This window comes from Hydractinia symbiolongicarpus, chromosome 5 (genome assembly GCF_029227915.1).
Source record: "Hydractinia symbiolongicarpus strain clone_291-10 chromosome 5, HSymV2.1, whole genome shotgun sequence".
Lineage (NCBI taxonomy): Eukaryota > Metazoa > Cnidaria > Hydrozoa > Anthoathecata > Hydractiniidae > Hydractinia > Hydractinia symbiolongicarpus.
In genome coordinates, this window is record NC_079879.1 from 9,572,727 (window position 1) to 9,597,908 (window position 25,182).

The 25,182-nt window shown below is 34.0% G+C and overlaps 4 protein-coding genes across 4 annotated transcripts; all 4 read right to left on the reverse strand.

Annotated features, from left to right (window-relative positions):
- Nucleotides 1-4,596: 4,596 nt before the first annotated feature.
- LOC130644662 (fibroblast growth factor 1-like) lies at nt 4,597-6,109 on the reverse strand. Its single transcript, XM_057450351.1, has 3 exons — nt 5,134-6,109; nt 4,926-5,026; nt 4,597-4,822 (listed from the first exon to the last, which is right to left on the reverse strand). The coding sequence occupies exons 1-3, from the start codon at nt 5,330-5,332 to the stop codon at nt 4,625-4,627; spliced, it is 498 nt and encodes a 165-aa protein (XP_057306334.1). The 5' UTR covers nt 5,333-6,109; the 3' UTR covers nt 4,597-4,624.
- A 4,925-nt stretch (nt 6,110-11,034) lies between these two features.
- LOC130644659 (E3 ubiquitin-protein ligase NRDP1-like) lies at nt 11,035-13,120 on the reverse strand. The gene is made up of 2 exons (XM_057450347.1): nt 12,139-13,120; nt 11,035-11,652 (listed from the first exon to the last, which is right to left on the reverse strand). Exon 1 carries the CDS (start codon nt 12,960-12,962, stop codon nt 12,168-12,170), a length of 795 nt encoding a protein of 264 aa, XP_057306330.1. The 5' UTR covers nt 12,963-13,120; the 3' UTR covers nt 11,035-11,652; nt 12,139-12,167.
- Nucleotides 13,121-17,855: 4,735 nt separating this feature from the next.
- On the reverse strand, nt 17,856-22,795 carry LOC130644656 (carbohydrate sulfotransferase 11-like). Its single transcript, XM_057450343.1, has one exon. It carries the CDS (start codon nt 19,346-19,348, stop codon nt 18,299-18,301), a length of 1,050 nt encoding a protein of 349 aa, XP_057306326.1. The 5' UTR covers nt 19,349-22,795; the 3' UTR covers nt 17,856-18,298.
- Nucleotides 22,796-22,930: 135 nt separating this feature from the next.
- LOC130644669 (mitochondrial import inner membrane translocase subunit Tim13-like) lies at nt 22,931-24,860 on the reverse strand. Its single transcript, XM_057450368.1, has 3 exons — nt 24,690-24,860; nt 24,155-24,223; nt 22,931-23,692 (listed from the first exon to the last, which is right to left on the reverse strand). Exons 1-3 carry the CDS (start codon nt 24,819-24,821, stop codon nt 23,576-23,578), a joined length of 318 nt encoding a protein of 105 aa, XP_057306351.1. The 5' UTR covers nt 24,822-24,860; the 3' UTR covers nt 22,931-23,575.
- Between the last annotated feature and the right edge of the window lie 322 nt (nt 24,861-25,182).

Below are 25,182 nucleotides of genomic sequence, written 5' to 3' on the forward strand. Positions count from 1 at the left end.
GCCTAGAATTAATATATTCATAACATTTTTGAACATGCTCATGTGATTCAAATGAAACAAAAATTTTATTAAAATATCGCCTATAATAGAACGGCTTAAATGCAGACGGACAATTTTCAAGCCAAACTTTTTCATAATTACACATAAATATATTGGCCTGTCGATTTGCTTAAAAATACGCCGTTGAAGACAAAAATAGAGTCGGTAGTCGTTAGATTAAGAAGCCGTTTCAAATCTTTGTTAGGAATACCATCTATATAATTAGATTCAATGTCATTGATAATAATATCAATCGTTTTATCTAATAGAATATTCGTAAAAAGTGAATTAAATTCAAAACTAGCCAGTTAACAGATAGGATTCTTCTGTACAATTTCAGAAGCCAAACTGAAGAAGTATTTCACAGTATAGTCATTAATCGTGAGCATTTTTTCACTGTCATTCAATGATTTCATAAATAAAGCACTTAAGCTTTGTAGTGAACCTAAACATATTGGAAACTAAGAAAAAATGCCCTGGCTAATGCGCTATGAAAACATGGTTAAAACGAGCTAAAATACCCTATTTTTGACAAATTGACCCTCCAAACAACCAAAAATGCGTTTGACAGTCGTTGAATATTAAAATACTATCTTTCGCGAAGTAGAAACATCAAAAATTAGAAAAAATAGAAAAACCTAACCCCTGGCAGATGCACTTCCAAGTTGATATACTTTGCACTTTTTTAAATATCAACGCAAATAAATAATCAACGCAAATAAATAATCAACGCAAAATTATGCCGCCAGGGGGTTATGTTATAAAAAAACGTGGAAAAAACGTGGGAAAAATGTCGCTCCCTGTGAAAATATTCTACGCGACGTCATAGATTTTGTCGTTTTTATTTCTAAATAACATTTTTCAGAGTGTTTTTTCCATTTTATATCTGATGATCTCATACAGCGTGAAACAGTCAGTATTGTGTACTGCTTTTTTAATATTTTAACTAATGTGAATAAATATATAAAATTCTACTTTGTATCAAGCGCTGTCTCTGACATCTTTTACCACATATTTGTATTTAATACGATATTATAACTTTTTGCTGGTGTTTATCCTCACAAGATTGTTCTGTACACATTTTTTCTAGAAACGAAGAAAGGATCTGTGGAATGTGTGTAAGTAACACTTCGGGTAGATGTTATATGGAGTTTGGTTTAGCTATACGGAGTACTGCAATAAATGATTCACATTTCTTTAAAAAAATATAAAAAATAACTTGAATGGTATTGCATTTTCTTACATTTTGTTCCAGCCTAAACATACATAGTATAATGTTGCTATTCGAAGTGTGATTACTACAATTCCATAATAGGTTTTTATTCGGAATAGGATTAATATTTGGATTGCAGAACGGATTATGTAGTACAGGTACTATGTTACGCTGAACAAATGATACGAATTATAACATGCTGAGTATGGTTTACGAAATATGACATACAGAATATATTGTATACAGAGTGTGCTATACAGAGTGTTCCACGGAATATGTTATACAGAGTATGTTATACAAAGTATGAGATACAGAGTGCTCCACGGAATATGTTATACAGAGTATGTTATACAAGGTACGCGATACGGAGTGTGCTATAACGGAGTATGGTATACAAAGTATAGTATATAGAGTGTGGTATACAGAGTGTGGTATACAGAGTGTGGTATTCGGAGTGTGGTATACGGAATATAGTAAACGAATTGGGGTGTACGGAGTGTGGCATATAAAGTGTGGCATACGGAGTGTGGTATACTGAATGTGGTATACGGAGTGTGGTATGCGGAGTGTGGTATACGGAGTGCAGTGTACGGAGTGTGGTATACGGAGTTTGTGGTTGACGAAGTGTGTGGTGGACGGAGTGTGTGGTATACGGAGTGTGTGGTATACGGAGTGTATGGTATACGGAGTGTGAGGTATACGGAGTGTGTGATACACGGAGTGTGTGGCATACGGACTGGGGTATACAGAGTGTGGTATAGGGAGTGAGGTATACGGAGTGTGGTATAATAGTTTTTTACAAAATTTGTGCGAAACAAATCAAGCTGTTCGTCTTTTAAAGATGTTCGCTTTGCAGATGTTTGTTTTAGTAATGGAAGTAATGAAAACCATTGTATCTTATCGGATTGGCCGCATTCTACCAGTTCAACTTTCGAGTTTTTTACCTGAATTGACCTGAAAACGCCGGAATATTTGGTCAGTTGAGATCTCAATTTATCTGGTATAGCAAGCTATAAAATATGTTATATATTTATTTTATCCTCTTCTCAGATGTCCCTGGGATCGAGGCTGGTTTAAATTGTTGTTGTCATAAGTAAGAACAAGTCTGAATTATGCCAAAAAACATAGTCACAAGAACCAGAGGCTGCGCTTCCAGTCATCTCTAGTTCTTGTGGATATGGTGGCATCAGATAAGACAAGTAAGATCAGATTTTACTGCTTCCACTAGAAAATCGTGTATTGTTTCTCAACCTTAAAATATTCATTGTCGTCCTTAAATCTGACCATATATAACACAAAGAAAAAATTTATCCTTAGTAAAATTTTGACCTTCTTATAAAAATAAGATGGTGTGGTAGGAATAGAAAATTCGAAAAAAAAAGCCCGATGCGCACAGAAAATAAGATATAGTTTAAATCTCTTGTTCCACCACTTGTTTCTCATTTTCATCGTTACGTCTCTGTGCATGTTTGCGACGTATAAGGAACTTGACGCAAAACTTGGCGCAAATGTTATTCCTTTGGTAATAAACTTTCCTCGATACTTCTGATGTTTTTGCTGCAGTAGAGTTTAAACAGAGAAAGTATCGCCCAAAGACCAGCAAAGTGTATGATAAAGCTACCCCCACAGGGATAGCTTAGGAGATCTTTGCTGTAGTTCTTAAAGGATTAAGAAGACGACAGCTAGTGCTTAATCGTCTAGGAAATAAGAGTGGGTATACAGTATGTGCAGAAGAGTGCTTAACGATTGAAGATCGTGATTAAAGATCGCAGCAAGTTAAAGGTCGTGGATCAAGTCCCACCGGGTTGAGAAATACGAGCACATGCACAGTGTTAAAGAGTTTCATGGTGGCTTGGAGCAATGTCCCGTAGTGGTCACAAAGTTTCATAACAATTGCGTAAGTAATTCAGAACGTGATAAAATTCGAATTTGCTGCTGTTACTTTATGACCCCATACCAAATTCCGTTTACGGTACCCTTGATTTTAAGACTTGCAGCATTGGGCTCAAGGATATGTTTTCCCTTAGATTTGGGTTACAAATAGAAATGCAACTGATTATACTAGGTTTCTTCGATAACTATCCTATTTTATTTAAGAGTTCATAATAAACATTTTTTACCCTTGAGACAATCCGATTTAGATCAGTGTGTTTGTTCAGAAGTTCGTGGTGAGCAATTTAGATTTTTTCATGCTTCAATATTCCATTTTACACGGTATGGTTTACCAGAATCGCTTAGGGAAAAACAGAGGTTTGATAACTCTGTACCATGCGCGTGTTGGCGTAAGCGGAGCAACTTCTCGTGGTTGTTTTATTTCGTCTTAAACTCGCGTTTCAATGCGTAAACACAAACATTAACTTTTAATTAGAATAACTCAACCCTCAAGGTTACTTCATTCTCGTCCCCAGGGTTTGCTGCCTATGCCAGGGCCGCTAGCGCTTACTAGACGGCTGACAAGATTTCGCCGCCCGCCTCGGTATCAAAAAGGCAAAATCCCTGGGGACGAGGCTGAAGGTTGCTTGGTCTTATTAGATTTATTTCCAAGTAATATCTGTGAAGTGACACTGCTGAAGTGTAAATACTGCCTAAAATGGCACGTACACTTGCTATATTTATGTAAGTTTGTATCCTGAAAGTATTATATACATAGATATCTTTGGGTGTTTGTGCTGACGCATGACATTCCATGACAGTCTCTTTCAGTGTCCCTCTCGAATAAGGACTTTTACAGGGAGACAAAAATAAGAAAAAAATTGGTGAAATCCTGGACGACTTAAGAATAAATTCTGTTTCTTCATTTTTCACAGTGTTTGTTAGTCAGATCAATCCTTACTAAAAACAAAAATTACCTTGTGTAATGCTTATAAAAGATTATTACAACATGTTTTCACAGGAACTGACCCTACGCGAAGATATCATATTTTGGTCACAGACAGACAGACAGAGTCGGCGCCCATTATAATATAGCTTGGCAGAGTGTACGGATGCGATGCTTTTAACACTGGCACATAGTGTGTCACAAATCCAGTGAAGCGCAATAAAGCATTTCATATGTAATGCATCTTGAAGTAATATCTTTCCCGTAGCAAAAACACAGGCTACATACAACCTGTCAATATCCCATCATATGAAAAACCTTTGCACAGCATTATGCAAATAATATCCAGCGAAAGTTTAGAATTTCAATTAATATAAGACTACAATTAATACAAGGCGAAAAGTGTTAAAAAAAACAGCATAAATACGGCTAGCTAGGAAGCTCTTGTGTTAGGACATTTTGATGGTGACAAAACATTCAACAGTCAACAAAAAAGACATGTCTTTACTAAAATACATAACTGCATATATTTTTTTCTGGGAAACTTATGAACCTTAATAATCTAAGCGTGCTATTAGAAATTGAGTATTTCTAATACGGTTCTTCGGTCTTGTGTGATTTGTCGCTTTGATTTTGTTTCTTGTTCTGAGTTTACTACCTACTGCCAAGATATATTGGTTGGCATCATTCTCGTACCAAAAATAATTACCATCAAAATGTTCTCTGAAAAGTGTGTTTTTAGTTGCTGTTTTCTAGAAAAATAGTGGATAAACTGTTAACAACAAAGTCTCTGGTTACACGTCAAGAGGTACAAACACTCCTTCTAATATTTGTTTAAGCCGTTGGTGTACTCACCCTTGTTCCAATCTTCCCCTTGTTGTTGATCGCCAAGTAATATGACCCTGGTTTTCTGATTCTCTTATAGTGTCTGCCAAAAGCTTGCATCTCGAGAACGACTAGATCAAAGATTTATTTATTCATTATTTATCTTATTAACAGTAATATCCCAAATAAGTCATCCTCGTTAGCACAAAACATTTAAATTGAACTTTTAAATACTTACTGTTTGGTGACTTCATGTCAAGGGTACCATTTACTTTTCCATCAGGGTAGATAGCCAAATAATGACCGATGTTGCTGTAAAGTAAAATTTTTTGTTTGTTTGATGGCTTCTTGTTGTTTTTAAACTCATCGGTGGAGGATGTTGACAGCATCGGTATCGTGCAGATAAATAATGCAAAATAAACCAAGTTTGATTTCATTTTATCTTAATTTTGTTTTAATATTCACTAAAACATAAACACACAAAATATACTTTGCACGCTTATAAAGAACGTGTAAATGCTGTGTTAACAATCTAAATAATTACAGCGATAGAGAGCTTGATACAACCATCCAAAACTATTTCCATAACCCCCGAAAACCATACGTAGCAACACACATTATCACATTCTTGTTTACATTATAACCTTAGACACTAAAAAAGTTGATAATAGATAGGGGTATCAATGATCCCTCTTTCCTAGCAAAAAACAGCAGCTTGCCATAATTTATGCCATTGATTGCAGAATAGCCAGCAGATTTGGTTACGTAACTAAAGTTGAGAACATTTCTCTTTCCTTAACTTCTATATAATGTCCAATTGCGAAAAGTATACATTAAAATATTCCTCATGAACTTCGTCAAGCTTGGTAGGAACTACCTTACCCTTGTAAAGTCTAAACTGCTGCCATCTCCCATGTCTCATTGCAAGTAATAACATCTATTTAAAATCTGGCAAAGCTGGCTGTATCATATTTATGTTCGTTCACGTGATTTATTAATGACGCAAAATAAGAAAAAACTAAAAAATCGCGATACATTAAATTTTGTTCTTCCAGGAAACCATTAAAAGGGGAAATTGTGCCAAAATACTTGTATGGTTGACAACAATTTTTAGCACTTTGATCAATAGCTTTAAACTAACTTCTGGAATCTTTAATACGCCTCAAAAGTGAAATTATTTCATTTCACATTTAGCACAGTCGTTTTAATTATAAATTAGATCAAAAAGGAACATTCTTTTCCTAAATATAATTTCTGAACACGCTCAAACATACATCAATCATTTGGTGATAACAAAACCAGGATTGTATTCATTACAATTAAGAACTAGGAAAATATATCGTTATTAGCCGCCTGCTTATTAATTTCCTTATTAATATTTTCTAGTTAATATTTTATCATTCAACTCTAAATTGGTTAAAATTCAGATGCTGCAAATTTTTAGTGCATTTTATAAAGCAATCAGAAATTTAAAGTCCCAAAAACCATAGGATAAAGTGTAATCACAATTCCATTTTAATTGTTCCAAATAATCTTAATCCCATATCGAATGTTACAAATGAGTCAGTCTAAAACACATCCCCCAAGTAAACGAATTTCTTTACTAAACTTCCAATAAACACTTTCTTCCAATGAACGAGATTTAAAAATATTATAGAAACAACGACGCTGCTTTACATCCCCTAACCAATATTAAAGGTGACCCTGATGTATTAATCATCTGCAGGTATGTTTTCACGGATCAATGAGTGGGCTATACAGATGTTGCCACTTTAGTTGACATCGTAAAAGGCTTTTGGCTTCTGTTTGTTGTTGACGTTTTACCTTATTATTTTGTACCCAAGATGAGGTCGATCTGTAGATGTGCAATGAAGTATATAGCTAAGTTAAGAGTCTTTATAGAAAATAAATTGCCTTTAGCACTGTGCACACTAACAGTTAGTGTTCTCCTGAACGAAAAATTGAAGCAATATTAAGTATATAGTCCCATTGTAAACATGTTGTACAGGAGAATTAAAAATAAAAGACATTTCTAAGCGAAAATTCTTTGTCGAAATTGCAATTTGAAAGTCTTATTTAACTGCGTTTCCTTGAGGGATTCGTCTTAAACACACACTACGTGTTCTGGTACGTAAGTAAAATCAACCATTTATTTAAAGTACGCGTAAACAGCTTACCGCGCCAGATTTATTGTGCAACAAAACGAATCCGTCCAATAAACAAATCATCTTAATTAGGACACCTAAACAATAAACTACACTTTCATCCAATTAATTCATCAGCAAAGCATACTCATCCCTCAAAAAATACATCCTTATGATAAAAGTAGCATAAAATCACCGTTGCTACCCCACACCGGAAGAAAGTACGGCATATTGATCATGCTCAAGCTTCTTTACACGGACCAATGAATGCTGCTAATGTAATTGACATCTTTGAAGACCCTTACCTGTTTCTTTTTGATGTTTTATCACCTGGTATTTTGATATAGAGCTGTTTCGTAACTCCAAATATTTTTAAGTAGTGGATGTTTTACTATCTGTTATAAGCGTTGGTGTTGGCTTCGTAATTTCACGACGTCTATAGAGTTTAAAGAAGTACGAACGCTATGATTGAAACTTAGCACAATAACTGACGAAAATAGAAGAATTGCTTTGCTTTTTTTTTACTTTTCACTCCACATTAACCTAATTAGCTTTGACTATATTAGGAAAAATTATGATTACATCAGATGAAATTTAATTGTAGTCGTTTTAAAGAATTACAAAAATTCCACAAATTAGCTCAGTCAAGATGTATAAATTTCCAACTTTTATTTTACTAGCAGATATAAAACTTTTCACATATTCTTATGTCTAGAACAAAGATTATTGATGGGATTAGTAGCTAGCACTTACTCCCTCCCCAAAAATGGTTTAATATTATTTTTGATAAAAAGTAAGCTTTCTGTTATGCGCAACAAAGATAACACGACGACAAAGAACTAAGAAAAACATAAGAAAACCATAAAAAAGGGATCACACTGCTATTAATATTTATTCTTCCTAAACGTAACAACAATAGCCCTTTGGTGCTCAAAGCCTTACTTTTTGCCATGATTGATCCAGTAATTATCAAAAATATAAACAAAAATAGTGACTCATGCAAGCTTTGATTACCCGGTGTAAGTCAAATGCTAGAATAATCGACAAATCCTACTCTTTGTTAACAGTTCATAACGAGCTATGTAACTCTTTACTAAATACACTTGTGACATCTTTGTTGAAATTACTCAGTGAACTCTTCCTTGTTCATATTAGAGTCTGAAAACGCATTAAAGAAGATTCCTGGTTTCCACAAAAAAGTCATCTTTATTTGACATAAGTAGAAAATTATTTTTTGAAAAAAATTACTTTATTTTTTCGCTAAATTGCCGCAGAAAATTATTTTTTCAAAAGTGAACATTTATTTCTAATTTCACGCAAATACACGTCAACAAACTATTAAGTCTGTGCTTGGATATATCTGCGGCGTGTGAGTGAGGAGGGTCATCATTAAATGACGTCTGCACCTTAGCGACAGAGATGGTTAGCAAAAATGAAGACAAAAGTAGACATAGGGAGAGAGAGATTTCAGTTATAACAGGACTTCATTTACAGAGAATCGTTGTGTTTTTTGTATTTATTGTTGACTTGTAGAAAAAAGAAAGCATTACACAAGTCGTTTTGTGATCCAATTACATGAGAATTCAATGAATAATTCTAAGTAGTTATTTTTGTCTACGTAATTTTTCTGCTTTTACTAAAAAGATATAATAAGCTTTGGAATTTAAAAAATATTACAAAAATATTTGCATCCTCCAAAAAAAGTCCAATAACTTCACACCCAACTCTTGCACCAACATTACCAGTTACTCTGCTTTCTGCATTTCCTTTTCTCTCTAAGTCATCCTCATTTCGATGCAATACAATGGCTCCCTCAATCACACTGAATTTTCCAGATAACCCCCCCCCCCCCACATGGTCGCAGATTCTAATTTTAACCATACCATTTTTGTCATCGGTTGGTGCTCCATGCTCAAGTTTGTACGAATTGTAATGACCACGTGCACTTGCGCAACCCTTACTTTAATCTCCACTCTTGTAAACGTGAAATCCGTGCAAGCCGGGCAACAATCAAGTTAGGTCGCATGTTATATCCGTTTGCCGAAAGCTCTCACTTTTCCACTTAGAATAGCCACCGCTTTCGAATAGTATCTTGGACCTTTAAAGAGAATTTGTTTTTAAAACTAATTAGGCTAAGAAAAATGTCTGAAAGATTTATAATGATGCTTGTCGACTTCACCTTCTTTTAATCTGTCTTGTTGTATGTTTCGAATAATTAGTACATACCCAGATTTATACAAAAACTCATGCAACGAAATTAGCGAAACTGACATTGCGCGACAGTGCGTTTCAAAGGTGTATATATGTGACGCTGAAAGGCTGTCAATCTACTTTAAACAATACATGAAATTATTAGTAAGGTAAAATAAGGTCTGCAATAATAACGATGATTGACCAAATCCGAAGAAAGCATAATTTGTAATTTATTAAATTATTTTGTGAAATATCAGTGTCTGTGTCAAACGTCACAGATTAAGACATGTGCTTTAAGTCACTCCAATTGGTTTTAGATACTTGTAATCGTTATCCATCGATTTTTTGCTATTTGTGGTGATGGCGTGAAAAACTTTATCTTTCGGCACCCATGCAAAACAGTGAGTTGGTTACATTTCTTGTGCGTTGTCTTTAGATAACCAAGCCATTTTATTGATGGGTAAATGCAGGCGCAAACCCAGCAACAATGTACTCAACATTTCGACCAGTAAATCGGACCAAAATGTTGGTACGGCTTGCTTTACCATATTTTTTTCAAACAAAAAGCGGCCAACATTTCTACACATTCATTCATTTGCTGTTTGGCTGTCTTTCGACCATGACGTTCGAATTGTCATAACATTCGAATCGTGACGAAATCACAAATGTTGGTCAAAAATGTTGGTGCTAAAAGCAAACCGCACAACATGCGGTTTTAGCCATGTTGGCTAATATTTATTAAAAGTTTAATAATTATTGGCTAACTTTTTTTGGTTATTTTTCTCTTCCCCAACATGGTGCTTAAAACAAACCGGTGTCACCAGAATTTTTAACTTCCCTGAGTACTGATTCCCCATCATAATAAACTAGTTTATAATGACCCCCCAATTAAGATAAACTAGTTAATAATAACTCCCCAGTCATAATAAACTAGTGAATTGTTACCCTCCAGAGCCGTATATTTCTTTTTCGATAGAACGGTAGAAAGTCGGTTCAGTTACTAAATTTTATATGAGCAAAATTTTACACGACTTTTTTGTACCCGACCAAGATCATTCCCTGAATTTTTGGCTTGACTAAAAAATTTGTGATCAAACTTTTTTTTGCATTATTTGACGTAAATTTGTGCTTTAAACTGAAAATAGAAAATAGTAGGTTTTGAGTGATATAAAAGATCTAGTCGGAAGGATTCTACGAATTTTCAAACTTAATCGGTGGGAAGTGACAAAACGTCCTGTAAAAAACACATGACTACAGAATATAAAATACAGTAAATAAGAATTTTTTTTCTCAAAATCCTAGTTACAAATTAATAAAAATAGGAAAGAATAAAGACACTGTACCTGGAGGGTAAAGATAAGGTGTCTTTTATTTATAAATCCTAAAAAACGTTAAAAATTGATAGAAACAGTAGAAAACGTAACAAAGGTTTTTTAGAGTTAGGCAAAAATCAAGATCAAAAAAAATCTCTGTGAAAATAAGGGAAGTGTTTATTAACTAGAGGAGTCATTATTTACTAGGTTATTTCTACTCTAAGGGAGTTATTTTTCTCTAGTTTATTTTGACCCCGGGAGTCATCTTTCACAGGATGATCTGCTACACCGGACCAACATGCTGGGTAACATATTGGTCAGCGAGTGTTGTTTGAAATGCTGGGCAATATGTCGCCCGGTTTGCGCCGGCCTTAAGAATAAAAAGTCCTGAAGCTTTATTAATGCACATAGCAATGTATCCAATCCACAAGTCAGGGAGTAATGTGTTGCTAGTTCTTTTTATAACAATCCGACCTGATTCCCGCCGTCTTTTTTTAACAAGGAAAAATATCTAGCCTCTCTTAATGTTTGTTTTTGTAAACACGAAAAAAAATGCTGACTTTTCCGACGAATCATTTACTGATTTTTGCACAACAGGATGCACATCAAATTTAAAAAGCAAAGAATTAGAGGAAACAACGGGAAAACAAAAATCTCTTTACCACTCATTAAATCCTTAAAAGTTTAATCTTTCACTCTTAAGTGAGTTTGAGTGAATAACTAAAAGGCAGAAGCAGTGCAGAAAAGGTTGTACACTAAGCTTTAACAGGGAAAACACTTTGTGATGTTTGACGACTTTGTAACCCATTTATTTGCCATCAGAGCCAGCGAATTGGTTATCAAAGTGGAGCACCATCATAATGAGTAAATAAATCCAATCTGAATGAAATGCTGTGAACAGGACGTAGGCGATCTAGGTAGCTCGCTATTGATCACTTCAAGATCTGCTGATGACTCGTACGTATGCGGAAGAACAACAACAAAATATTTTTTTCAAAATTTTTTCGTAGAAAAAAAATATTTCTTAATATTCTACGTTCACACAATATCCCTTGATGACATGACGAGGTGTCTCATTTTCAAGAATTTCTCTCGTAATTCACGGAACTATAAAAAGAACAGGAATTTGCAAAATAAGAACAATTTTTAAAATAAAAACAAAAACTTTAGGGCTGTCTAATAATAAGTAAGGAAAGGTTCGAATGTAACATTAAAAAAACTACAAAAAGCGGTGTTTGTCATCTGAAATAGTAAGTAATTACATGAACTAAATTTTCAGCACAATTTTAAAAAGTTTTCAACCTCCTTTTTCTCCGATATTTCATTTCGCTTATATTTTTTTTAATATAAGCAATGATGTTCACCGTCTGCGAAGATGGAATTGGTCCTCTAATCAGATGCATATACTCCAAGAGCACTAACTTTCGCTGGCAACAAAATTCAGTCGTTTTTGGTTGTTATTATTACGCAAGTAAGAAAAATGCAATGTGCAGGGCATAAACTTTAAAAACTTGGTCGTAAATGCTCAGCATTACATTTTTACGTAATTACTTTTTTAATGTTTTAATTTCATTTTTTAATAAACATAATTACCAGAAACTAAGTTAGGGTTCCTGCATTTTTTAAGCATATCGAGTAGCAATTTGACTATCCAATATAGCGCATGACTGGCAGTTTGGACCATTTTCAGGACCACAGTATCCGTCACAACCAGGAGTTCCAACCAAAACACGCCTACCGCAATACATTCTTCCATTCTCCTTACTTCTTCTTGCAGTTGCACCTTGCCTGTTAACATACCAATGACGTGGAAGTTGTCTTGCAGCAATGTCAAGCTCCATACATCCACTACAGTTGCATCCATTTGTCGGTCCACAGTGAGCGTCGCAACAGCTGCAGTACCTATAATTTATATCAAGCCGTCCAGCACAATAATATTTTCCTGACTCTCCTAAACGCGCTGAGCGACCATATTTGTTAGTCGTTTTTCGAATTCGATCTTTTGTTGAAGTTTTTTGTTCATCTGTTAAAAAACACTTCTCAGCGTTGTTCACGACCTCTGTTTGGTGAGCTTCACATAAATGTGTAGCGAAATTCCGTTTACTTCCGCTAAACACACATGTTTTACTTGGGCACGTATAAAGACGGTGCTCGCACTTTGATTGGTGTTGTTCTAATTCTGATCTGGATATTTTCAACTCACAGCCAGAATGTTTGCATTCAACCATCATATTACCAATTATTCTTCGAGCAAAATGCGCAACTTCCACTTTTAAATTCTTTCGACAGTGAGGACAAGGCCTTTCAAGCATACCATTTAAACACCTCTCACAAAAAAGATGGTGACAACAATTAGTTTCCACAGCTTCGTCTGCAATTTCTAAACATATGGCGCAGATGAAACTCGATTCATCCATTTTTAAAGCTTAAATTCTTCACAAAAACCGTCTGTTTTCTTCCTGTTATATCAAATGATCAACTAAGTACTTTCTTTTAAGTTTTTGTTTATATATATATTAAGACGGGGGTCAATAATAAAATGTCAATACATACTTATGCATTTGTACTTTAACTTAAACTTTTTGCACATCCGTAATTCATTCTATTGTTTTTTAATACTTGATATTTATTTTTAGAATCGCTTTTGGATTTTTTTTTTCATTAAGAAAATTGTTATGAAATCATACTCTACGACCTGAAAACAACTAAAACAAAGATTGAGTATTGTACTCCTTCGTTGATCTTTTTAAATTACGTTGTTTGGTTAGATCTAGATTATCGAAGCGCAGGGATTAAAGGAGACGCAAATAAAAATTTATTTTTTGGCAGCCAGGAAATAAATTTTATCGAGAGAAAAACATTTATAGATTTCCTAATCCTAAGATCTACTAAAATAGCTACTATAATGACAAACAAGAAACCGCGGTCAGTTTGAAATCACACATAAGGAAAAAACATTTCATTCTGTCTACGCGTTTCTGCAAAAAATATGTCGATAATATAATACCGATCCAGATAAATAATGCTTTAAGGTCAGAAACCTTCGCGAAGAGAAAGTTTCGTGGATCGCGGCTTTTGTGCCGTTTCGCGAAAGTTCTTTCCCGCGAATTTTCTCAATAAAAATTTTATTTTTAAATTTTTTTTTTTTTTTTTTTTACAAACAGTAAATAACGAAGTTTTGATTCGTTTTATCGATTACTTATTTGGCTGTCTACCAATCGTAAAAAATACTAACAAGGTAAATATTTAAAAAGAAACAAATTTTCTTCATTGTCAAATTCATTTATTAGTTCAAAAAATGTTGCGATCTGCATGCTGCAACAGTTGGAGAATCAGACTAAAGTCTACAATTGTTACCCAGGAACATTTCGAACAATAAAGAAAAATTAACGAAAAAGAAAGAAGTCAAAACCAAGGACATCGTAAAATTTTTAATCCTGTCGCTATAAATAACAAAATAGGAACAAACGACAAACAGAAAAAAAAAGATCCCTGAACTTGTAGAAATTGATTAAAAAATGAAAAAAATGATATACAGTATTCTCTGTAATTAGCGGACACCGTTGGTGCATGAACAAAGTGTCCACTAATTAGAGGTGTCCACCTTTTGGAAAGTTTTGCAATGTAAGCTCAAAATTTGAAGAAAATGCGATTTTGTATATGAAATGTGTAACTTAAAAAATTAACGGGTACCGTGCTGGACTTCGACACGAAAAAAGAAGAAAACAATTAAATTGAACGTATTATCACTAAAAGAAGTACCAGTTATATATAAGTTTTACGGACAACAAAAGTTGATTGAGGCTGTAATAAAAGCCGACATTTCTTGTAAAGTTTCAAAGTGTTTAAAATAAATATTTTAAAATTATTTAATTTTTCATTCTTTTTGTATGCTTCCTAATTTTATGGACTGTCCGCTAATTGGAGAAAAAAAAGCCCATAGTTTCTACTTCGTGCAAAAAATTTTGTATGCTAACCAGAGTGTCCGCTAATTGATTATCCGCTAATTGGAAAGTATTTTATGAGACTTTGACCAGAAAACGGCCGGTGCATGGACAGTGTCCGCGAATCAGAGGTGTCTGCCTTTTAGAGTGTCCGTTAATTGGAGAGAATACTGTATAAACCAAAAAAACTTCTTGATTTTATACTCTATCCGCGAAATTTTTTTTCCTGCGAAACATCTAAAATTAGGCCTTTCGCGAAAGTTTTTACCCGCGAAATGCAAAAAATTTCGCGTTTTTTTCGATCCGCGAAACTTTCTTCCCGCTAAAGTTTCTGACCTTAAAGTAAGTTTTTTAAAGTAAGTAATTTGTATTTGAGGAGAATGGGATAAAATTGAAACCAAATTCTTCGTAAAACTAATTAGAACATGGCGTGTCAAAAGAGAAAGAAATACTAGCCAAAATAAACCCAGCCTTTGGCGTGTTAAGACTTTAAAAAATGACCTGTGTAGCAGGGCATTTTCTTCAAACATTCTGATCACTCCGGACAAATTTTTTTTTTAAAAAATGTTTTTTGTATGCGAGCTTTTTCCTCTGCGCGTAAGAGCTTATTTCAAAAGAATATGCAGAAAGAAAGCAAAACCGAATATGAGTTTTGCTTTCATGAGAGCGCGTGTGAAAAAATACACCTTATATTTTTCATAATTTCCCTACATAAAGTTAGAACTTTATATCTTAATACAACATTGTCCAGATAAAATACAATAAATTATACGACACAAATTCTTAGCTACGGTTCTAGATAGATACTGTTGTAAATTATTATTTAAATCTGATGAGAAAAAGTCTTCTGATTAAAACCGTCTTGAATCATAGCTGACCACAATCAGGATAAAAAGTTAAAATATTTCTCTTAAATAAACTGCCAAGGGCTTATAAGAATAGCTTTATTCTGTATGTTATAAGATCTGCTGCCTACACAGTTACAGAGGAATGGGTAGCTAGCTAACTGAAAAGTTCAAAGCGCTGTCCATACAGGAAAAAAAATCTGAAGATATACATACAGATACAAAAATTGGATGGTTCGAGTATAAAGAATTTTCGTGAAGCTCTATACAAGTTAAAACTAAATACGGCTCCACGTTTAACAGCAACATCATGCTTTGTTCACCTTGATAGCTTCGCTAGCCCTTTTATTTTTGACATTCTTGCGTATTTTCTATAGCTATATATGGAGCGAATTTTTAACCTATCTGCGAAATTTACTAGACAATAGGAAGCGTCCAAAATTACCATAAATGGAAGACACAAGACCGTACATAGGCATAATTTTAGCAGGTAATCTGCGAAATAGGCTATCTGCGAAACAAAGTAGAGATTCAACACTTCCAGCCTGCAAAACAAAGTAAATGCTGTTAAATCCTGCGAAAACAACGTACGAAACGCGAAGCCCGTGTGCTTAACCTGGGAGAAGATTTGTACAAGCGCAATCCATGCACCCGTCGTGTGTTGGCAGAGGCGGTGGAAAAACGTTTTGCCCATCGCCAAGCAAACAATGTCAGACGGTTTTTATAATAAGTTGTAGTAAAGTTGTAATAAAGTTATATTAGCATAAAAACTTTAAACGTTTATTAAAATTCTTGTTTTTCCTGAACTTCCGATAGTCCGAACACTCGTTTATTCGAAAAAATAATTTAGTCCCTTGCGTGTTCAAGTTAACGGACGTCTACTGTATAAAATAACAAAAATTTGTTCGTCACATGTTGTTCAATATTTTTTGCTATTTTGATCTTTAATTTCGTTATTTAGTGCGTATTGACCCGTGATCTTCCCAATAAAGGAAAATATATGCCTTTTTTTTAATTTAGCCACCCGTTTGGCGTGTATAAAAATACTAAATTATAAATAATTCCACGGTCAAGTCAGTCTGTCTGGTCTATAAAATCAACAATCATCATGAACTTACATTCAGCAGCAGTGTCCCAGCGCAGTTCGCCTTTCCTTTAAATTGTGGATACTGCCCTAAATAGTAAAACATGTAGGTTCCATTGTTGGTGATAATTTCTGGACATTTACATTACATATTTGGGTGATTTGGTACAGAATTATCTTCAAAATATATATGTTTTGCAGAAACTATGCTTGAGTGGTAATATTTCGATGAGCCTTTTATTTAATTGACTTGGTTCTCGCGTAACTCATATGTTCTAAGCCAATAACTACTTTTAGGAACTGTATTCGCTTTACTGGTGGAATTAGTGATTGTAATTTTAGTTTATCGCAAACCTACATGCAGCAACAGAAATATATTTGTTTCCCTCTGCCACATTTCTAAAAATAATCTTCTGTCTGGGGCATCAACAACAGTTACACAATCACCTTGATATTTATTCTTCTCAACGATTTTAAACTTTAGCTGTGTGAGTAATGAAGAGTGGAGGTGGGGTGGGGGGATAGGTTAAAGCACAAAGGAATTCTTGCACCACCAAAACTGGCTTGACGTTTTCCATTGGGATGATGAAATAAACGTGATAAGGGTTTTGCAATTTTTTTCCACAAAAAGTAAATATCTGAGGAACTGTTCGGGGTGTGAGTGTATTGCATTTAGTGTACCATTTCTCAGTATCTCCTAAACCTCTTGAAATATGAAATGAATTTATTTCTAATTTGTGTGTAAATATTGTTTCTGGGTAAAAAGAACTTCTAACCCCTTCAGTACTTACAGAATTTTCTAATTCCTGGTCAATGCAGCCCCATAGAAATTATTTCTATTACAAACTGAATTAATGACAGGTTGTTGTTCAATTACAGTTTCATTAAAAGGCAATCAATTAATTATTTAAAGAGGGCAATTGTCAACAAGAGACAAACCAAAACTGTATTTTTTCAGTTTCAGCAAAAAAAAGGAAATGATATTTAGTGATAAAATAGAGAATATAGGGGAAACATCCTTACCAAACTTGCCACACTTATCGCCTATACGGCGTGACACACAAAAAAAGTTTGGTTAGTGTCCTGGTGGTATTATAACTAACGGGATACGCCTCTTACAGCATGTTCGCAGTAGTTTATGGATTTGTGGTCCATCGTTTTTTTGTTTATAAAAAAATCAGAATGTCCTTAGTCAAGTATTGGAAACAATTTTAACAATCAAGATGAGAAAACTGATTTGTGGAATCAATTTTCTTACATTTAAAGATGATGATTGCCCACCATTACAGAGGGTCACTACGGCTGGTTCTGAAGTTAGTATATCAGTCTCCACATGTTCACAGGTATTCATTACGGTGGATCTATTACTGTCAAAGATCAATATAGTGCTTATAAAACTGTTCCTAAAGGCTGGTAATTCTTTGTTAAGCTCTATTTGTTTATTAATGCTGGAAATGAATCGAACTTCACTAATACTCAGACTTAATACTTTGCTAATGCACATCGAACTCAATAGCCATTTTACGCCGAAGACACCCTTTGACAAAGGGGAGTTTTTAAAAGATGTTTCTCATAAATTTCTCATAAATTCGCGAAATTTATTATTGTCAATTAGAGTAAAATTCTATTAAAGTACATCGTCAAGCCATGTTATACAAGTCATTATTAAAAAAGATAATGGTTTTGATGTATGGAATTTAGTCGACGTGTTTTTTACTAGGTGTTTTAAGTTACGTAATTTTTAGATTCTTATATTTTACATAAATTATATTCCTACCTAAACGACAAAATAACTTTTCGGTGTTTACATCAAGAAAGTAATCAAATGACTTTTAACTTGCTAACAAGCCACAAATTATTTATGAAACAGTACAACAATGTTAATGAACACTTTTCGTGCGATTTACAGTTTGAAAGTATTTATCTGGCGTGTACCCAAAGGCTTCAAAATCGTCTTTGTATACTTCGTATAATTCTCGTCTAACTTCTAAAGGTATTTCTAAAAAGTTTTTAAGTGCTGAAGAGCTCGCCTTTTCTGTATAGTTATCAAGTGCTTTCGATGGAAATTCAAATTTACCATTTAAACCTGTTTCAGTTAACACATTATTTGCGTCTTTTATCAAAGTTTCCATTTTGCCGATATAGTCATATTTCATTGAACAAGGTACGCATATTTTTGTCATGATTTGCCAATGCTCGTCCAATGATTTGTAGCCACCTGATTGGTAGGATTTTGTTATGAATTTTAGAAATTCGACAAAAGTGACATTCTCTCCTTTTTTATACTGTATTTCTGATAAGTTGGAACGAAACATTTTTAAAATACGAGATCCGTAAACTTTTTGATGATAATCACTAAATGGTTTGTTCAATTTATTACGGTAAGCGGAATAAAGTCTTTCAAATGGATGTCGAACAAACATAAAAGAATAATGTGAACCTCTTTTCCATAACTTTTCGTGTTCTGTCATACCAACAAAAGTTTTGTATTTCAATGTGTGTATTTTGTCTTTTGACTCTATGGAAAATAAGTTCTTCATTTGTCCTTCAAATACCTGAAACATTCTCTTCCAGTTTGTGCAAGCAACTTTTGGCACTGTGCAGTAAAGTAATCCTTGTTTATCACTAATTAATATCTGTCTTTCTTCAGGATGACTAGATTCCCAAGTTGATCTAGATTTATTAGATCGGCAGAAATTTCTTAATCGTTGTTTTCTTTCCTCTTGTGTTTCTTCAATAATTCGAGGTTTCTTGTTGATGTCAGGCTCGTTTTTTAGATTAACAAACTGATTAAAGAGAATGTTACTACTAGTTTTTGTGTAGTAATGTCCCTTTCCTCCATTGTGTTTGGTCCATATGATTTCAATGAAGAAAACTACTAAAACAAAACACAACAAAATCAACAATATTTCCACGTTGAGTTTTTTCATGCTTTTGTTTTGAATATATTGAACAGGTTTTAAAGCAATGCAAAATATGTTATCTTCCCTCCTCTAAACAAAAATTGAACGAAAGAAAAAACTTGTTATTTTCCGTCCCCAATTGATAAGTATTTATGTACAGGATAGACATTTTAGAAAATAATCAATTCTGTTATTATTATATAGCCTGAGATATTGCATAATGATTACCGATTAATGAGGTACATAAATTAATTTTAGGAAGAAAGTAAATGGAGATGAAATCTAACACTGTTGTTTTGCAAATCGGCAACAATTAGGGTGTCGACAGCACAGGAAATAATTAAAATGTTTTTAAATGAAAAAACTTAAATCTCCTACTTTATAAAATGACTTTGTGGTGAAAAGGTAACCCACGCTTATGCGAGTAAAGAATCCTGTATCTAAACGTATGAAGAAAAATTAAATAAGTCAACATCAGTCAAAACTCTGTCTCTGTTTATTAAAGGATACGTTTGTGTCGATCAAAAAATCTAATGAAGTGTGACATAAGATGAAACAAGTTGAAGAAAGTGATAGAAAAATGAGAAGAGTTAATAAAAAGCTTAAAATTTGCTCAAATCTAATGTAGTTGCAGAACCAGCAAAAGCGTCCACTGATTTGATTTTGGTAAATCAATAAATGTTAAAGTAACAGGTCTCGATTATTCAGTCGTTAAGTCAGGATATTGACAAATATTTGGCACCTGATAACTTGAGAGAAGAAGTCTTTGGTCATGATGGTTATTACGAAGCTTTTTATGTTTAAGGTAGTATTAAAGGTTGTCCAACGTTTTCTTAACCTGGTTCCCAGGGCATTTTGAATTTGACTCCGTAATAACGGCTCAGGAGCCACGAGACCCTGTTGTTGTGCCCCAATTTGTAATAATTGCCATAATTTGTAATACCTGCCCCAATTTGTAATACCTGCCCTATTTTGTAATACCTGCCCCAATTTGTAATACCCAATTTGTAATACCTGCCCCAATTTGTAATACCTGCCCCACTTTGTAATACCTGCCCCAATTTGTAATACTTGCCTCAATTTGTAATAACACCTTGCCCCAATTTGTAATTATAGAGTTGCCCCAATTTGTTATAACTCAAAGCTGCCCCAATTTGTAATGAGACCTTGCCCCAATTTGTAATAATTTCTTTTCTCGAAAAAAGTTTTATTTGAAAAATCCATTGTAAAACTTAGGGACCAGTCAGAAAATAAACATTCAAATTTTCTCAAATCTTGGAAAAGCATTGTAGAATCGAAAAGTATAGTATTTTAATAACTTTACCCGGTCACAAAGAGTCATATGTGAAAGATTCTATGCTGAAGACATTGCTGATTTTAATTTAAAAATAAAAAATAAAAATAATGTCAAAGAGAAAGGAAAAGGCACATCTAAGCACCAGCTTCGTAAAACTTTTCTCATTCCTCTCACGCAGTAAGATCGATTGTAAAGTATGTCCCACCAAGAGTTTTACGTTGCTTACAATCCAGTCGGTGATGAAAATTATCCGTTTTCAGCTATATCCTATGCACCACAAGAATAAGGTATTTATCTTCAACCAAAATATGTTAGAAAAGTTGTTATCAATCACGCACGGATTAACGACGTTGACGTAGATGGCTGATAATTAGAACTTTGTTTGATGAGGGCGATGGTAGCGAAGAGGTGTTCGATGAAAATGGATTGGTTGATGAGGAAGATGATAGCGAAGAGGTTCCAAATATTTTCTTCGGAGATGGTTAAAAATCAAATACCACCTTCAATGACGATCAGAGCTAAACATTTGATTGATGTCACTGGTGAAAGATGCAGTGGTATTTCACTGCATTTAAAACAAATTCTATTGAACGACCATAACCGGCTACGGAAATGCAGAACAGATAGATTGATAAGATGGAATCAAACCGTGTTCGCGTTGCAAGCCTTAACGTATGAATGGTACGCAATCTTGCTTAACATATTGCTAAAAAAAAATTGATTGAACATTTTTATGGTTGTATATATTTTGGTATTTGTTTATTTTTTTTTTTTTTTTTAAAAAAAAGAAAGTTCTGTTTATTTTTAACCATTTTTCGGTTATTATACCTTTCACTGCGCGTGTGCTACATTAATAAAAATTCTTGGCAGATAGTGTTTCCTGTCAATTCGGCTAGCTAAAACAGCGGGAAAGTAATTATAGTATTTTTCATGTTATTATAAAGTGGGGCAACTCTATTTGTTACAAATTCGGAAAAGGTGTTATTACAAATTGAGGTAAAGTTTATTACAAAATGGAGCAGGTATTACAAATTGGGGCATTTATTACAATTTGGGGCACAACATCTGTGGATGAGGTTGACCCTCTCCCCATTTGTTGGTATTTTAAATATAACTTATCACAAAACTACTTTTGCAGAGATGTTTTGAAAGTCATTCATCTTATTGTTCAACCTCGTCCCCGGGGGCCTTTGCCTTTTCGACATCGAGACCGGCAACAAACCCTGGAGACGAGGATGCTCATCGTTGTCAGCGGTAAAGCAGTACTATATTGCGATATAAAACCTCAACAACTGAGTTTCGATGTGTTCTGCCATGCTGCTGCTTTTGAATACACTCCAAATCGTTTTGTCTTGCGTTTGTGGAACATACACGCTTAACAATGATACAAAAACTTAAAAGAGACATAGCAATCGTTGGAAGTCCTTTCAAACCAATAAGGCCTTACTAATGAATTGTCAATATTTTACCAACATCTGCTTTCGAAATTAGCTGGTCAGTAAAAATCTTCTTCTTATCCAAAAAAAACACTCAAGATTCAGCTGCAGTTGTTAGACACGAGGAAAAACAAATTGTCCGAATAGGCGACGGTTTATAAAAATATATGACGGAAATAAAAGTCAATGTTGTTTTTCAGTGTTATCTTAGCATGGGCGTTTATTATTGCGTAAGTAATATGGAGAAAAAGGGTGCGAAGAAAAAAAAGTTTGGCCGAACGAAAAGAATGTTTTTAGACCTTGATTTTTTTAATCATTTTTTAATTTTCAACACCATAGATTTAGTTATCTGTGACACATGCTTTCACTTCTAGTCCTCCATCGTCAACAACACGTTGACGATGGAGGACTAGACTCTGCTGTTGAAGATTTTGAAATTGGCTGCAATACAACTTGTTTTTTCTACTCGCCTTTATCCAGCATTATGTTTTATGCGCCAATAAAAGAAAAGTTAACTGTCAAAACGTTTTCCCGCCAAGAGTTATTGTGATTAACCACTGAGATTGAAGAATTTAAGCGTAAATTTTCTTTCACCTTCCGAAGTTGTTTGGGTCCATAGGTTTTACGAGATAAGACATGGTAAGACACTTTTAGCAAAAAAAAAGAACTTTCAAAACCATATTTATAGCTGACACTTTAGTCCAAAACCCAGTCAATTTTTCAAAAACCATTTTTGTAACTAATATTCAGTGTAGCTAAGTTAAAAAGTAGCTTCTCATCGGGTGAGAAAAGGTTTTGTTAAAAATCTCTCATCTCGCTCGCTCAAACTTTGCATCGAATTTATATGAGCTTTGTTATTAATTCGATTTTCCACAGTTCAACTACGCTAAGATTTTAATGCGAATTTAAAATAATACACCTACGTATTTATAAAAATAGTGTACCGTAAATGCTCCATAAAGTACCTTGGGCGCTTATTTGAGTGGGCGTTTATTTAAAAGGGGCGGTAAATCGAGAGGGGCGCTTATAAAAAATAAAATATAAAAACACAAGATGTGTAGCAGGTGTAAATAATATCTCCCTGGGCGTAAATTTTTATGGATAAATTTTGTCTACGTCAACGAAATAATAACGCACTGCTTAAACGAAAAGATAGACACAAAAATTTGAAATGAAATTTTATGTTGTACATGAAATTAGGAACAAAGCTATTTTTGAGTAAAAGATCGTTTTTCTGACTTCAAAAATACTTGAAAAAACACCCCCTTTGGGTCCAACAAAATATTCAAATAACCGCCCCCTGGGTGCTTTCTCAAAAGAGGCGCTTATAAAACAATTGCAAAAAGGATGTGCGCTTATTTGAGAGTCGGCGCTCAATCGAGGATTTACGGTTTTTTTAAATCGAATCATTTTAAAAATACGTTAAACACTTGAGCTGTCCACATCTCCTTGAGTTATATTATCTGTGAAGATTCGATCTGCCTATAATAGTTGTGAAAATAAAACGTATTTAAATAGACATTACATCATTCCGCCACCTCCTCCCCGGGAATGTTCTTGATTTAATCGATTTGTATACGTTTGTGAAACAAGGTTCCAGGCTTCCATATAACGATCCATACACATTGCCACGCATTTCTAAAACCAAGTACACTAGAAACTACAGAACATTAACTTCCATTTTTTTGGAGAAAGAACTTTGTAAGACAGGACTGGTCAATGCGATAACAGAGCTACCGACAATATAATATCGACTGGAATGTCTACCAGGATCTAATGTCTTCCTATTATTTTCCTTATTTCATACCCTTTTTTAGATGCTTTTTTTATGATAAACAGAAAGAACGGCACTGAACAGTGAAGTATTACCAATCAGGATTGTCTATTCACTGCCGTACTATAAGATGCCATTGATATATTAGTTATAAGTGTATCCTACATACAAATTTTCAGAAAATTCCGTAAACCTCTTTGACTTATCTTTTTTATTTTAAAGGTTTGTGAATTCCCCGATTTTCTCCTAATTTTCCTGCTAAGGCAAACGCCACACAAGTCAAAACATCACAACTGGCACAAATTTTTAGGAAAAGCTACACCAACCTGCTCAGAGCTGTCTAAGCTTGTTCCTGGTTTATACACACATTTCTTGAAACATTTATCCGACATTTTCTAAATATACAAAAATGGTACCAAAATAGTAAAGGCAAAACAACAGTATAATTTATTAGGCAGGCATGATGCTTCTCATTACCTGTGCTGGATTTGCTTACAAAATTAAATAATATATATGGGAATAAATATTTTCTCAAACCTTAATAAAATTTCTCCTAATAATTTAATAGTCAATAGTTACTTGTATTTGGTTAAAACTCTGTAACCCTAACCCCAAACCTGGGCAGCGCTAATTAGAGCTGGTCATTTATAAATATTGTTTGGAAATAACACACTTGTTATTGAGACAGGGACACTTAAAAAGAAGACTTATAGAAAAATGTAGCACATAATTCAAAAGATATCCATCTTCATGTTACTCTTGTGGAGTAGTCACAAGAGTGTAATTTCGCTTTATTATACTAATTTTTGCATATTTTTTTAGATTTTGTGTGCACCAGAACTTTCTACAAATGAGACTTACAGAAAGTAATTCTTGAGCATTAGCAACAGCAATCTGTTGTTTGACTGTCTCCATCACCATTGCATTGTTATTTTGTGGCTTTGAACCACCAGAAAATGAGTCAAGGGATGAACCGAAATCCAGGCCTGACATCGTGTATTCGCTTTTCTATATATATAGAAATATAGATTGAAAACAAAATATCAAGAATAAGCCGTACACGTTACAGAACATAAAAATAGTCTTTAATTAATTTCTGGCTAATGTTTGTCTAAACTACATAAATTACTTTTCCTTTGGATTGTCTAAATTATGGCAACATTTTGTCATACCAGGTTGACAAATGCTGCAGGAAAAAATTTTATTGTCTGTCTTGTTATCTATATTATTTGATGGTACTATTTTACACGTTTTGGCCAAATTCTTGACATTAATGACGGAATCAAAATAAAGGACGACTAGAAGTGTGTACTTGCATGATTGTTTATATTTTTTCAAAAATATTGGATAAATT